Source organism: Oculina patagonica, chromosome 5 (genome assembly GCF_052425735.1).
Source record: "Oculina patagonica isolate OP01 chromosome 5, crgOcupat, whole genome shotgun sequence".
NCBI classification, from domain to species: domain Eukaryota; kingdom Metazoa; phylum Cnidaria; class Anthozoa; order Scleractinia; family Oculinidae; genus Oculina; species Oculina patagonica.
The window spans coordinates 19,167,056-19,183,710 of NC_135762.1; the positions used below are offsets into that span (position 1 = coordinate 19,167,056).

At 37.0% G+C, this 16,655-nt stretch overlaps 1 protein-coding gene across 1 annotated transcript in view; it reads left to right on the plus strand.

Moving 5' to 3' along the window:
• The window catches only part of LOC144653126 (phosphopentomutase-like), a 69,233-nt gene that overhangs the window by 38,264 nt on the left and 14,314 nt on the right, over positions 1-16,655 (plus strand). The window contains exons 8-15 of the mRNA XM_078513046.1: positions 1,015-1,178; positions 5,866-5,989; positions 6,604-6,669; positions 7,645-7,742; positions 8,204-8,301; positions 9,600-9,682; positions 10,822-10,915; positions 13,498-13,627. Coding sequence (XP_078369172.1) covers positions 1,015-1,178; positions 5,866-5,989; positions 6,604-6,669; positions 7,645-7,742; positions 8,204-8,301; positions 9,600-9,682; positions 10,822-10,915; positions 13,498-13,627 — 857 coding nt within the window. The remainder of the gene's footprint in view (positions 1-1,014; positions 1,179-5,865; positions 5,990-6,603; positions 6,670-7,644; positions 7,743-8,203; positions 8,302-9,599; positions 9,683-10,821; positions 10,916-13,497; positions 13,628-16,655) is intronic.

The window sequence follows — 16,655 nt, forward strand, 5'->3', positions numbered from 1 at the left end:
TAAACTTTAAAAGACGAAGGAACAGAAACAGTCTCAGGCAGAAATTGTAGAAGAAATTGCGAGGAAATTGTTTAAGACCAAGAATAAATTACAAACGTTTGTTAATGTTCGTTTGTTGATGATCGCTCGGCTTATAGATGAATACTTCATTCAAATTCCCCTCTTTTCTAGTACCATTTTTTGGTGGAAATGCTATAAGCCAAACCCCCAATTCTGTTGAGTTTTGACCAGTCCTCAGTAAGATTTGGTGAAAAAAAAAATCGTTCGACATATGGCCAATGATATTATTATTATTATTTTTCTTAACCTTCAAAAAAGAAAAAGGAAAAAGAAAGAAATCAATTTGCAATGGATGGGAACTCTATCTCATGGCCTTTCGGTCTGCTCTCGATCAGTCAGTTGATGACAATCAAAGTGAAGTGAACTGAAGTGTGAAAGTTTAACATCATTTGTATTAGCAAACCTTTATTTGTTCGTTTGTTGTTTTTGATTCTTATTTCATAATAACTTTTCCGAGTTTAGTGGCTTATAGCCACTTTGATTTGTCTTTTTTGCTTGTCAAGAATGCATACAAAACCTTTGGCCAAACTAAAATTGTTGTCTGAGTCATGCGGAGAGTCTCATGTGGCAAAATCTATTTTTAGTAATAGTGCACTTTGCTGTTAAAGTACACCTAGCACCCATTATTTGGCTAAACCAAACAAGAAGCTTGATAAAACAAAAACTCAGCAGTTAATATTTAACCACTTTTTGTGTTTTGCATCAAAACATTTTGTGAATGACGTAATAGTCTCTTCATTTATAAATACATTGTATGGCTCAAAACGCTTAGTATTCCACCAGATCATAACATCTTTCCAAACTTTCCAAATGCGTTCAACATCAGGACACTCAAGTAGCAGTGTTTGAGTTGTGGTGATTCTTTTTTATGCTCATAATGACTGGTAGCTTAAGAAGAGTATTGACGATATTGTTTAAGAGGGCCCTGATTGGATAGTTTTATTCTTTTCTTAGATCAAGTCCCCCCATGACAAGGGTATTTCACGGTGTATAGAGGAGAACAGAGTTCCTTGGAAAGAATCGTGGGATATCTGCACTTCCAGTGATCTAATAAAAGACCCTTTTGAGGAGATATGTGCATCATACTTCGAAGACATAAAAAAGTATTCCCATTTCAGGTGATTGTACCTCACGATTTTTGCCTCAATTTCAATGTAACAGTGCTTTGTCTCTTGTGTTCACTCAGGCAACAGTGAAACTCGCAGCAAGGAAGTTTAACTCATGTCCTTGTTTTCAGTTGATGCCATTGCATTCTTAAAAGTTATTTGTTCAAGAATAAGTAACAGTTATTAGACCTGCTTAAGCACAATTTCTTGATTAATTTGTCTGTGGTGAGCCAATCAATTATTTGCTGAGGCCAAAGGCTAAGGTAGAAAATTGATCTGCGAGACAGACAAATCACAGCATTTTGCAAAAACCGAGTTCTATAATCGTTTTTCATTTGACTATTGAATGTGTTCTGCACAATTACCTTTTGGCCAGTGGGAAATGCAGGGTGCCTTGATGATGTAACACCCCATTAAATAACAACTTTACATTGATTGATACAAGTTGGCCTTCACCCAGTTCACTTTCCTTCAGGTATTGCTGAAATAAATCAAGGGAAATTACAGTTGCTTTCTTTGTTTCCTGCTGTTTTTAGTGTGGTAGGCAAATGAAACCACACTCCTACAACTCTGGGAATTTGACTACCACTTTTTTTTACTACGCATGAGCAGAATATAATTACTATGCATGAGCAGAATATAATTTGCAATGAAATCACTGTCAGACAGTAATACACAGCAGTATGCATGGATGCATGTCACATATGAAGCTAGCAAATGGCCTTGTTCACCATGAGTCTGTGTAGCTCAGGTAGAGCACTGCCTGGTGTTTAGAAGGTCATGGATTCGATTCATGTTGGGGTTCTGGATTTCTTTGTCTCACAGTGACACGTGTGTTACTGCGTTTCGAAAGGTTTTACTGTGGTGGGGCGTGCTTTTGCAGCCAAAAAGTAGTTAAACCATAACTGCCTGGTTTTAGGCTTCTTCAAGCTTCTTGTTTTTAAAGAAAACAAAGAACTCTTGCTTTTCGAGGACATGTATTAAATCAGGCTTGACAATCAAAATTGCTTAATAGTGCACAAGTGGGTGAGCACTCATTCAACAACTAGATTTCCAGTCTTGTCTGGCTATTGGCAGGTAGAAATGGTGGAAAAAGACAAGGAGAGACGGCATTTTCAGCAGGTTCTAGGCTTTATCAGTTTAACGCAATGCCATTTGGTCTTTGTAATGCTCCTGCTACGTTTGAGCGTTTGATGTGGAGGGTGTTGGTTGTGTTACCTTGGCATATTGTACCCACATTCCTGGATGATGTCATTGTGAATGTGAAGTATTTTGAAGAGGCATTCAGGTGGCTACGATTGATTCTCCAACAATTGAGATCTGTAATTCAAGGCTCAGCCCAAGGAAATGTGCCCTGTTCCTCTAGAAGGTTACTTTCCTTGGCCATGTTGTGAGTGGGGAGGGTATAAGCACAGATCCTAGTAACAAAGAAGCAGCCATCAGTGCCTGGCCGGTTCCACATTAAATTGCAGAAGTTAGAGGTTTCCTTTGTTTAATGTCCTACTATCGCCATTTTGTTTATGGTAACCCCAAAATTGCCAAGCCATTGCATGGGTTGACTGAAAATGGAAAGGAACTTTTGTGGACATAGGAGTGTGACAAGGCATTTGGCACTTTAAAGGAAAACCTTGGCTGTGCTGAAATTTTAGCATATCTACTAAATTAATTATCAGTTCATCCTTGACACAGACGTGAGTGGTGTAGCCATCAGAGACGTTTTTTTCTCAGGTTCAAGAGGGAAACTAAGGAGTAATCGCATACTACAGTATTAAGCATTGAAGAAAGTAGAAGGAACTATTGTGTCACTCGTTGTTGCTGCTTGCCGTTGTCAATGGAGTGTGTCATTTCCACATTTTCTGTATGGGAAGAAGTTTGTTGTTTGAACTGATCATGGAGTTGTCCGTTGGTTGGAAGGTTTTAAAGATTTGGAAGGACAAATGGCTCGCTGATTAGAAATACTGGGTACTTATGATTGTGATGTCATGTTTCGTCCTGGAGGTCATCATGGAAATGCAACTGTGTTGTCTAGACAACCATGCAGGTTAGAGGAATGGTTATTTTGTGACAAGATGGATGCACATCATGAATCCAAGGACTCACTGTGTGGTGCAATCACGAGAAGCTCATAATGGAAACATCATGCAGAAGCCGAATCAGAGTCAGAGAGGGACACTAGACAAATGTGATGACAACCAAGGTGAAAGGGAGCAAAGAGGTGACCCGATTTTATCACCAGTGATCCAATGGGTGGAATTTGGGCAAAAACGACCACAGTGGGAACAAATCTTGTTCCTCTGTTCAGAAGTATTGGGCACAATTTGAGAGACTTGTTCTAAAGGAAAGAGAAAGATTTTTTCTCGGAGTAACATGCATATATTTTATATTTGTTCGTCAGAGCCACCAGGTGAGTTGTGAGAGGTAGAAGGTTCCAGAAAGATTGGACGTGCTGACATTCTGTAAACAAATGTTCTAGTATTTGCCTTGCTCCACACAATTGAAATAAATCATTGTCAATAATTTTACCTCTAAAAAGTTTATCACAAGTGTAAAGGATATGGTGGTTTATTTTCAATTGAAACATCAAAGTTTTATACTTTTTTTGTGACTTTACATGGAAGGATATATAAATCAGAGATATTATGATCAGTAAATCTGACCTTGATTAGACGAGCCTCTGCTGTAGGTTTTTGGAAAGCTTTGGACACCTAAAACACGTTGTGTTGACTGCCCCGCACAAACCAATTCATTTTGTGCACAACCCTATAAAACAAAGAAAATTTGTTTTAATTTGAAATTTTTCCGTGAATTCAGCAAAGGACAAGAACTTTCTTTCTTCGTCCAGAAAGTCCAACAGGATCTTTATGCCAACATCGTACCACTTTTTTTAAAAAACAAATTTCCTGCCAATTGTAATAAGTTGATTATTCCATAAGTTCTTGTTTTCTATTTCTATTTCTTTTCTCGTGAGTGTGCATAACAATCCCTTCCCAAGCATTTAGAATGTCACGGTAAAAAAGCGGTAGGTAGGGCAACTCAGGCAAGGTGTTTAAAGAAAAATTGTATTCAAACAGCAGGGGGCCACCAATGCAATGTAAAAGACTAAAAGGTATTGTCTTCCAAGATTGCAAGTGAGGATTTTAAAGCTGTCAAACCCAGCCTGGTTTCAGCATTTTATTTATAATTTTTGAAATGAGGCATATTGAGCCTGCCATCTTTAATTTTACCAATCATTGTTGCATGTTTGATTTTTGGTGGTTTGAGGTTCATATGAAGTTAGAAAGAAGCTTGTTCACTTTCAATCAACAAATCCACTGGGTATGCTGAGAGTAGAAGCAGTAAAAACTATTTTTAAAGGAGCTCAATTTTCAATGATGTTTCTTTAGACTATCCAGAATTAGGCTGGTCAAGTGACAAGTCCGGTTTTAAGCTCTAAGAGCTTCTTATTTTAAGTTGTTTTATTGTTAGGAAATACCTCTCAATGTGAGGATGCATCACTTTAGTGGAAAGGGGGCAAATGTTATGGAACAGAGCTTGTATGCACAAGCATGTGAAAGACGGTTATAACAAAGAAGTATCCATAATGGAACTTTTTGCTTCATTTAAAAAGGGACATAGGTTTCTTTGTAACTTGCATGGGCAAATGAGACTTGGAGAGTGTAGGTAGGTTGTATGCTCACAGTGGAATAGCAATAAAGGCCATTATGGAAAAAGAAGATCGTTACAATATTGTCATGAATAAAAAGCATTAGTAGAAACTCAACTGTGTTCTCTTGGAAATCCACATAGCTGATTGGTTCTCCCATTGTTTTCTATTTAACAATTAGACTACTCGCCCTCGTTATCTATAAGCGATAGTAAACTCGGCTGCGCCTCGTTGACTATTCGCTCATAGAAAACTCAGGCTCGTAGTCTAATTGTTAAATAGAAAACAATGGGAGAACCAATCAGCTATGTGGATTTCCAAGAGAACACAGTTGAGTTTCTACTAATGCTTTTTATTCATGACAATATTGTAACAATCTTCTTTTTCCATAATGGCTTTTATTGCTATTCCACTGTGAGCATACAACCTACCTACACTCTCCAAGTCTCATTTGCCCATGCAAGTTACAAAGAAACCTATGTCCCTTTTTAAATGAAGCAAAAAGTTCCATTATGGATACTTCTTTGTGTTATAACCGTCTCTCGCATGCTTGTGCATGGCTGAGTTTCTACTAATCATCATTAGCATAACCTAGTGGCCGTCCATTGGCAAAACGCTTGATCTGATTGGTGCCTTTTCAACAAATCCTTCAAAAAGTCAACTCTAGCGATATTGTGTGTTTAATAGATCAGCCACTGGGTTATGCTAAATTAATTAGAAGGCTTACTCTCGGTTTCTACCGCCTTTTGATAGTTGGCTCGGGGCTTTCCCCCTCACCAACTATCAGCCGGTAGAAACCTTGAGCTTGCCGTCTAATTGTTAAATAAAAATGATTGCACAAATGTTGCTCTTAAAAGAACAATTCTTCTTTATTTTTGGCCTAAAGTAGGTTTTGGACTGTAATTCTTTAGACGTCCTCATTTTCTGTGAGGGATAGTCAACTCACCTCACTGACTATTCGCTCATAAAAAAAACTTGGGCCCATAGTTTAATTTTTAAATAAAGAATTGCTATAATAATGTAGGGAAAAGAGTGACTGTGTGTTGTCCCATTTAGTGAGGAAAATGGAAAAACAAAGCTGAAGTATACCTTCACTCCTATGCATGGTGTAGGACAAAGGTTTGCTGAGCTAGCATTTGAGGCATTTAACCTACCCCCCTTTGTGTCTGTGAGAGAACAGGTATGTGTGCAGATGTAGATTTCACATCATTTTGCTATTTAATTAGAACTGTAAAGTTTCAAAGTAATGATCCTCTTTACTTTTGTGGGGGCTCTTACTGTCAGGTAGTCACATGCTGTACTTTGTTTGGGTCTTTTTATCTACTATTAACATGGCCATAAGGTGGTTCAAGCTCTTTATTCACCAATTCTCTTGTTGAGTGACCTGCACAAAAACAGGATATGGAACGCAAACTGAAAACATATTTTCTCAATGTTTTTGAAATAAAATAAACACATAGGCACATGTACACATTGCGTACCTTTTGTTGACTTGTGCCACCAAAAGTCAATTTTGGTTATTTTTTACAGAGAACCGTTCTTATGTATACTAAAATCCGATCCCAACTAACCCACTGGTTCCCTTTGGTCTTATTTCAGTGTGTAGTCTTTGCCTACAGCATGGTTTGCTGAATTAAGTGGTGCCCTGTAATACAAAGATGCAACATGTTATTGTTTATCTCAAGTTATGTACTTTAGAAGAAATAGAAAGAAATGTACCCTTACTGCTTGTCTACCTACATTCTCCAGATTAACAGTGTGTGATAGTTGACTGGGTTGTTGTTTTTTCTTTAGATGGTTCCAGATCCTGAGTTCCCAACTGTAAAATACCCCAATCCTGAGGAAGGAAAAAGTGCCTTGGTCAGTAGATCAGTAAGACAATTGACTAAAATTGTGCAAAGTACAGACAGTACTTTGAAACAGAAATCTTAGTGGCCTATAAATAGTAAAAAGTTTGTCTAAATAGAATATTTGTTGGCTAACGAATGCAACGCCCTATGAAAGGACAGGAGATGATTATGAAAGAGTGCATACTACAGCCTTCAAGTTTTACAAAAGACTGTAGGCTTCTTTTTTCCAGCATGGTTTTTTTAATATGTTATTCTTACTTTTTATTTACAATAGGTTTTTAATTTGTTACCTCATCACCCTCCACTGTGTCTTATAATAGGCCCTTCTGTGATATTCTTTACCTCAGAGATCTTGTAATCGTCTCTAAACCTCTCTTTCAGCAGCACTCTTGCTTTTGCATATCCCTCTAAAGGACTTATAACAGCACAGCACTTTATGACTTTGAGGGCTTCTCCTTTGCAATGCTGAAAAAGCCTTTTCAGCTATCTCCTTTAGCCACATTCCCAATGTTGCTATCCAAACTATGCATAAACATCTTGAACTCCATAGCATTAGGTAATCACCAGGGAGCTGGAATTAACTGTTAATAGATGAAACAGGAGACGTCAGTATTCTGGAGATCACTTTCTAAGATGTCCTTTATACAATTACTGAATGTGTGTACTCCTGAAAATAATTGCCTGTGCAGCCACGTTTTATAATGATTGGTACCATGAATACTTGTACAGTGAAAAATTTTGTTAACAAGAAAGCTGATGATACACAACTGTAGTTTATGATTTGCTGTTTTTCAACAAAGCAAATACACCAGGCAAAAAAAAAGTAAAGAAGGTGCCAAAGAATGGCATTTTGAACAAAGCTGAACACACGAGCAGCCGCATAATGTACATTTACATATAATAACAGATACTATAGTTAAATTAGGGAAAAACTGGCGTCTATATAATAAATATATATACTTATGACTTTTAACTTTCTACACAGGACCTGGCAATGAAAGCTGCTAATGAGAATAACTGTACTGTGATTCTGGCAAATGATCCAGACTCTGATAGAATGGCTCTTGCAGAGAAACAGCCAAGGTTAGTGACAAATTCCCATTTTTAAAAGTCGAACTGCCATAAAAACTTGTGTATAAGCCGCACTTGTAAAAAGGTTGGTTGCTTGTTGGTGATATTCTTGGCCAAATCTAATGCTGAATACATCAACTCTTTTAATACCCTTCAAAAGCGTCTCTACAATTGGATACCCAATATTTTGGGTTTAGTATGAGCTGGTTTTATAATTTTATTAGTCATGGCTCGCATGGCTCACAATGTGGCTCACAGATTATGCAGACCCTTTCCTCTAGTTATGCTCTGTAATTCAGTTGTGTACATTTTGTAAAATTAAGATACCATTTTGGCTGCCATTAATTTAATCATTCCTATAGTAAGTGAGTGAAAATTTCCAGAAAACAACACATTTTATGATTGTTCATTTTTAAAAATTATCATTGAGATACTGTTAAGATGTACTAATTTTCTGTAATGTATTATCAAAGTGGTCAATGGAAAGTATTCACTGGTAACGAGACAGGAAGCCTGTTAGGATGGTGGGCATTCACTTGTCACAAAAGGCAGCATCCAGAGCTCTATCCAGGTACCCCATAGCTCAAACTTGTCTTTAAAGGTGGCTCAACACAGTTTTTGCACACTGACTTCAGTGCTGTTGCTAGTTCAAGTGTGCATTCTCAAGGGTTTGAGAAAAACAACATGTAGTATTGCTTTATACAACGATAATTATTGTTATCATTGATAACAATATTAACAATTATTCTTTGAAATCAAGGAGAATAGTGAATACTCACTGTGCCGCATAGCGGCAAGGTGAATATTCTGCCTCAATTCACTGAGATTTCAAAGAATAATTTAGTATATACACATGAAGTGATCTCAACAAAAAGCGATATCAAAGTTTTCAGAAGGAAACCATTTACTTGAGTTGTGTGGACATTGTAGTCTTCTCTTACTTTGAAAACCATCAGGCCAAATTCCGTAGCCTTTTTGTCTTTTCTGGTTCAGCATCTTCTTGTTTTCTTAGTATTTGTGATTCAGAAACGCTGGTGAAACACAAGTTTATTCTGGCCATTTTGTTTCTGTCACATTTTTCACTCCGTCAGGAGTGAATAATGCCCATTAGCCTGAGATAGGGTACCAATCAGATTGCTTCAAACACCAAGATCACTCAGTGTGTATATACTAATGATAATTATGTATGTATGTATTTTTTTACAGGTGAAAATTGCAAAGTGCAATTAGGATTTTTTTTCTCCTAAAAATTTGTTTAGTGTTAAAGAGAAGCTTAAATCACAAGAAAGCCAGCCTTTCGCTTGAGACCTGGAAGAGTTAATTGCTGCACATGCCAAGTTAATAAAAACAATGAAAACGAGTTGTCTTTGTTGTCTTTTATGGAAATTTGTGATTTCAGGCAAAGCAGTCATCAGAATTTTAAATTTTACTTCAAAACACACGAAAAAGGCTGAAATTTAATGGAGGAATTTTGGAACATTTTAATACATTCAACAATGAAAAAATAAAATAATCTCCATTAAAACTTTATTAAGTCACCTGTCTTAAAGTGATAAGCGACAGTCTGATGGGCCACTAGAAATCTGCCAGTTGTGAGCTCATCATCTACAATATGTGATTTTTTTAAATTAAAGCAAAATAAAACAGGTGAACCACAGCTTGAAAATCTTTGTCAGTAAAAATGCATTTAATTCTGTTGATACCTTGGTTTTAAATAAACTAAATACTTCTCTTCTAACATTTTTGTAATTTACAATAAATTATTAATTTATAATGATTAAAAAATAATTTATAATTAATTCCTTTGTCAGATCAAGTATTGTTGTTACCAGTCACGTCCTACTGATCATTTATTTTATTGGTGAACAGGTTCATCTGTGTATATGATAGCAAGCACGGTTTCTTCAAAAATGCTCCAAGCTATAGCTAAGGAAGAAGGGTTCCTGTTTGAGGTCAGTAAGCTTACTATAGCTCAAATGAAATAAATTTGTTTTATTTCTCAGAGCATGAGTAGGAAGAACACAGCAAATCTGATTTGATTTTGGTGGAGGTAGAAATTTCAAACCTTCCCAGTCAATAGATTCTTATTTGACTATCTCAGCATAAAAAACATGCATTTTCTTGTGTAAAAAATACAATAAAATTATACTTGTGTATAAATTATTTGCTTTTCTTCGTTAAGTGAATAATAAATGCAAGTGCTCATTTTATTTTACTGGACAAAAATTAAGTTTTAGCTGAGTTTGCTGTCTCATTTTGCTGTCAAGTTTCATTCAAGAAGGATTACTACCAACTCATAAGTCCAGTCAGTTGTGCCATTTTAATCAAGCCAACATGTTCTTCCACTAATAATGTAAATTGTTATTGGTGTTAAAGAATTGGGTTTAACCTGTAAATGGAATTGAGCTTTAATTTGTGGTACTTTGATTTGTCAATGTAAAAAGTATTTTTGTGTGGCTAAGCAAAGTAATGCTTCACTAAGTCCTTCATCTGGGATGTCCATCTGTCTGTCATTCTGTTATTCCCAGGGCCCTTTGTCGTCCTCAGTAAATCTGAAATTTTGCCTGCACATGCAGGTCTGCACCGAAAAGAAAAACATCTATGTCAAAAGGCCAAGTGGTTAGTGTTTATAGCTGCTTTCGTTCTGTTGGTTAGATTGATCTGCTAGGCTTCGTGAGTCACATGACGTGATTTCAAGTTGGCATGAAAAAATACTAAAATAGAAACAAACACAAGCCATGGTTCCAGCCTTAGCTGAAGTAAAAAAAAACGAATGCAAAAATGAAGGCCTAAAATTTCACTGAATTATCTGTTTTGACACAGTTAACACAATAAGTGAACATTGTTGTAGTGGTTCAATTTTTCCCTTGGTTCAATTTGGTATTTTTCTTTCTCTGGTGTATGGTGATATAATTTTTATTACTATGACAATATCAAACAAAAGAAAATACCAGATTGTTCCAAGGGGAACATTAAACCACAACATACATGTAGCATGCACCATAAGTTCAAATATTCTTAAAACATTTATTCATTGGCCAGCGATAACCTCTGGTATAATAATTATGACTGTTCTCTTAACTTGAAACAGGAGACTCTGACAGGCTTTAAATGGATGGGTAATCTTGCATGTGACCTTCTCACTCAAGGGAAAACAGTCCTCTTTTCATTTGAAGAAGCAATAGGTAAGAAATACAAATTGATTACATCTTTCAGTGGGGGCGCACGAGGTATAAAGAGACTCACAGCTGTGAGACTGAGTTAGCCATATCGACAAAGCCAAACATTATGTCTAGACATAATACATGTTGTTTATATAGTAAATGGTTTTAACCCAGGAGTATCAGAGTTCAGTAGGTCGTATAGTGTGATCATCCGGGTTAGAGTAGTTCTGAGAAGAACTGTTGTGGGTGACTGATGTTTCAACAACCTGAGCTGAAGTCATCTTCAGAGTCAAGTGAAAAATTGTCGTCAGTCGATGATGTTAAAGTCTGGTCAGTTAAGCCGTTATTATTGGCTGAAAGACTCATGTAAAGTTTGGCAAAAGTAATTGGTCAGTTTGGATCCGTCTATTGTTAGTCCAATCAAGTCGATCTGTTCCGTCTATTTTTAGTCAAATTAGGTCATTCTGTTTGCGGTTCGTTTGTAGGTTTTGTTTGTCGTGAATAAGTAGTTTGTAAGGTACTGGTAGTTGTTGACATCTGTTGATGGATGTCTGTTTTAAGTTTGTGTACGAGCTTTCCAAAATAGTTAGTACTGTAGGTAAAGCATTCAGCAGAGTCCCAGTCGATTTTGTGGTTAGTAAGTCAATGGTGTTCAGAAATGTGATTGTTGACATCACCATTTCTCATCTCGCGTTTGTGTTCAGTCAGTCTCGTGTTAAGGTTCTACCGGTCTCCAATGTAGGAGGCAACCTAATGTTGTTTATGTCAAGGCATGTTCATTTGATAGCCTGTTGGGAAGTACGTACCAGGTACCAATTCAAACCGATAAGATTATAGGGTGGAGCTTGCTACATGTATGTCAAAAGCAGGAACAATAATTGGTTAATTCATCCTTCTATCCCTTGCCATTTAAGCATTGAGAGCTCAAGAAAATATTTTTCTTCCACCAATCTTTACTGCCGACCAAAGGGTTCCCAATATCAGTCATCAAACGTGTCCCAAAATTGGATGGAGAGTTTTGGTCGTTTTTTTTTCTGTTGCTAGCTTGGTTAATATGTTCAGATTTCTTGATATTTTGCTATCCCTTAGAGATAATTGATTCACGTTTGTGGCCAATTTTTTCCAAATCATTTGTCATATTGAGTTGTTGAACTTTCAATTCTTCAGTGTATCAAATTTAAGCAAAGCTTGCATCAAGGGTCTACTCTCCTGAAAACTTGCATTTGATATAAATTGTATTAATATTTGTGAAATTATGTTATTTTGTATTAATTGATAAAACTGGGAAGGTCTAGATATTCAATTTTGTTCAGGTCAGTTCATTTAGAGGCTGATTTGCACAATATAAACAAGCTGAACTGAACTCCCAGACCCTTGAAATGTTGAGTTTATGGAAACATTTAACACAGCAATGTTTTGCACTACAATTGAACAGCAGGCTAACAGTATCTGCTTATAATTACAAGGTTAATATTTGCAAAGAATAATTTTCACAAAGCAAGGCTAAAATCATTTCTCCAAATTGCTATGGAAAAATATTTGCTGAAGCCACAACTAACCTATTAACTGCCGGCAGATTCGCAGATAAAATAATTATACTCAAAAGTCCAACCGTACAAAATAGGAAAAAGAACTCATGATTTCTACATTCAAGTATAAGTAAGTGAGAATAAATAAATTTTGACAGTGGAAGTTATTACACCATACAGTTGCCTGGCCGAGAGTTGTTGTTTTAAGTTACTGTAGAAATGCACTTTAGCAGATGGTTATTTACCTGATATTTCTCTACAATATTTTGCATTGTAAATTAAACTGAAGAGATAAGATGAATAGGCCGCATAACAAGCAGAAATTAAAATCAACTTTGTCTTTACGGCGCGATTGCTTGCGGGTTTGTGTTTGTTTACCAGAAGCTATCCTGGCCTTCAGATTAGATAATCTTACATGAAAGAATGTGAATTGATTTAAAGTGGTAACACAAGCTGATTCCAGAAATTTAACACAACATTAACAGCCGCATTTTTCACTGGGTGTGGGTCCACCTAAGCCCTATTCCATTGCTGATATATTCTTACCCACTAAAATCAAGTTCTTTTATATTATTACCAATTGATAGCTCAACATTTTCCTTGAGCATTGAAAAGTTATTACCCAAACTTTGTCTAAGACCATGCAGTATGCCTGAAATAAAAATGGCATTACCTCAAAAGGCCATTTGCAACTTACATTGATTCTCCAATAATTTTATCTTATATCTTGCAATAACTGACTGCATGTATATTGTGGCAATGAAGATAAGAAAAATTAGAACTTTAGCAATTATTGAGCCCTCAAATTTATGAGTAAAAAAACTATGAACCCCTGGAGTATATCTTTATGAATTTAGCCATCATCTAGGCCTTTTTTTGCAAACCTACAGCATTAGGTCCCACCTCACATTTTTCACCCCAACCACATCCCCTTGAACAATATGGTTATAATTTAATCCTGGAAAAACTATATCTCTGTTATCATATTCTCACTGTGGCAAAAAGTGACTATCATGGTAAGCAAGAGATAGTTATGTTTATCTGCAGCTATAATGTTGTCCATTTTGTTGTTAGGATTTATGTTTGGTACTAATGTCCTTGATAAAGATGGTATCAGTGCTGCAGTGGTCATGGCAGAGATGGCTTCCTATCTTAATCGCCATGGACTTACTTTAACAGAGCAACTTCACAACTTGTACAAGAGGTTTGAAGAAGTGCATTTATAAACAAATATTGGATGAGGTTTTTGTGATATCCGAAATAATCAAGGTTGAGGTAAGTATTATCAGCCTCAGCCTTCGGCTTCGGCTGATAACACTTACCAAGACCTTGATTATTTCGGATATCACAAAAACCGAATCTAATAATTGTTTTATTATACATTGTTTTTCTGCTATAAAGAAAATAATGAAAAACGGTTTCTACCTGTTTCAAAACTTGTGCTAATTCCGACTGAATAGTTCGTTCCCAATTTTTGTTAGTCATTTTGTGTTTTCTGAGACTTTATTGTCCAGCAATTTTTAAACTTAGATCAATATGTTTCTCGGTTGAAAGAGCGAATCGACGAACTTGAATTTCCTTCGCCGCCAGATGCCAGATGCCAGACGCCACATTGCTCTTGGAAATCATGCATTGCACACGCAACCTACAGATTAGTGAATAATCTGCTAGCAGATAATTCACTAATCTGTAGGTTGCGCGGATTCCCAGAATAAGCTGTAGGTTCTTAGCCAATGAGAAGACAGTGAGTTACTACAATGTATAATAAATTGTGATATTGGCTGGTATTTTAGGTAAAAGTTGAGTCAAGGTGGCCCATCAGGCCAGCATTGTCTACAGTCTCATCAGCATGAAGTAACTAGGAGTGTTTCTACATTCCCCTGGATGGGTTGCTAATTCATTGCAGGGTTAAGCCATGCAGTTAATTTGCCAGTACCCATTTATACACTCTGGTGTGGAGAGCCCTGTGAGAGTAAAAGGTCTTGACCTTGGTTGGGGCTCAAAGCTGGACTGCTCGATTGAGAAACCAATACAGTATCCAGTAGGCAAAATTGCTTAGTCTTCTGTGAATGAGAGTCTAGGATAGTTTTGACTGCTTTGCTGTGAAGGAGGTTCCAGGAAGGGAAAACATTTGGCTCAAGGTAGTAGTGTAGAGAATGAGTTCCAGGCTCCTCTGAATAAGGTGAATTTCAAACAAAAGCCTCTAAGAATAGAGTTGTACAGATTTACAAATAGGAAAAAGAATGCTTCGGCATTCAGTTGCTCTACTCTTTCACCAAAACTGGAAAGCATGTTCAACGTCAGAAGATTTACCAGTACTCCTCATGGAGTGCGTAATTATGGAATTATGGTATTTTCCTTTCTTCCAACCTGTGACCTGCGTTTTGTACCAGCTGCTGCCATCATCACTGTTTGCATAAAAGAGAGATCTGATTGACCTTACAGTAGGTTTTTTATTAATTGTGTCAAAAGTCCTACATTCTGGCCAACTTTGAGAATTTCCGATTTTTATTTTATTTTGCATGATATTTGGTGATGACCAGTCTTAATGACAGTACCTGGTCCTTCAGGAAAGCAGTTAATTTCGTTTCCCTCAAGTCTCAATATTTCCCTCAGCTCTGCTTTGGGAAATTTAACATTAAAATTTTCAGGAAGCAAAAGTAACTGTTTCCCTTGGGATCACTCATTAAGTGTTAAATATTCGTAACATACCAAAATTAAAGAAACAGCAGAACGAAGTTCAAATGTTCCTAATTGAAGGTGCGTACGTAAAAACGGTCGCTTGAATTTCTGGCTAAATTGAAGATCATCAAAACAGCTTCAAATTTCGCATGCAGGATTGTTTACGTGTGCTAAACACTGTCCTGTGTTTCATTTCGCTGGTCCTTTCTTCGTTTTTCAGAAATAATGTATGCAAAGAAAGGCATTTTGCAAGCTTACATTCTCCCAGTCAGCTAGCAGTCTGAGTTTTCCAACGCATCGCGTGTACTTTCTTTCCCTGCAGGGTTTCTAAACGTCTATGGAAGACGAGAAACCATTTTACAAGCATGTCCTGTCATGTCATGTCATGTCATGTGACTTGCTGCCGCCATGTTTTCTTGTTGATTCGAGTAGGGTAGGACTGGATACTGCATTGTGACTTAAGGTCACATGTTAGAGGCGGAAGAGTTTGAATTGAGCAAAATGGCGCCTTTGAAAATAAAACGTAGAAGTTTATAGTTTTAGCTCAAGTGCGGCTGCCAGGTGGTTGAAGGACATCATTAAGTCTGAATACCTGTAAGTTTACAGCATCACTCGAAGAACTGAGGGATGTTCCTGCCTTTGTTTTGTACAACAGCGCTGTTTAGCGCTTCAGAACAACATTGCACAAACATAGTTTTGAGCCTGGCAGCATAAAAGCCTAAAACAAAAGTTTCTTGCCGGGAACTTTGTCAACACGAGTTTTGCAGTGTTCGCTTGGGTGCTGCCGTGTCAAAGTTGCCGAGAAGTGACCTGGTTTTAGACTTAAAAAATTCTTTAGACGTTTTGCAGGGGACGTTTCCTCGCAACTTTTTTTCTGTGCCTCATTAAATATTCATCAATCAATGAATCGAATGGTGCGAAAAAGAAAACCTTAGAAGTTTATCTTGTTTTTGCAGGAATTTGTAGATGTGTGATGATGTAAAGAGTAGAGATAGAAGTGAGAGCAAGCCGGCGACACTTAACTGAAAGCAAAACTAGTATAAAGTGAAAACACCAGCAAACGTATTCAATCAATCAGTCTATCACAACAATCAATCTTTATTTCACTTTCACCTCAAATTACAGCTAACGGTAACAGATTAAAATAGTCTTGCCCGAAACAACAAAAAGCAGCTAACCGCAAGCAGACTGCAGTGAAAACTAGCCGCAAGCAAACTGGCGTGAAAGCTTTCTGCACGAAAAGCGCGATCTAAGTGTTAAGGTTGACTCTGATCCTAACTCTTGGGGTTGGGGTTAAGCTATTGCGTTAAGGTTAAGCTTTTGCATTAGGGCTAAGTCTGTAGCCCTAACTTGAAACTCTAACCCCAACCCTAGGCCTTAGGATTAGCTTTTGCGTTAGGGCTAGGCCTGTAATCCCAAAACTTTAGCTGGTTTCACTGTTTTGAAGAACAAAAGGTTTCCTTTGTTTATCGTTTGTGAAAGAAAAGTCCTAAAGATGGCGCCAGCAAAAACCTTGTCTTTTGCATGTGTTATTTTTCGAAAACGAAGGA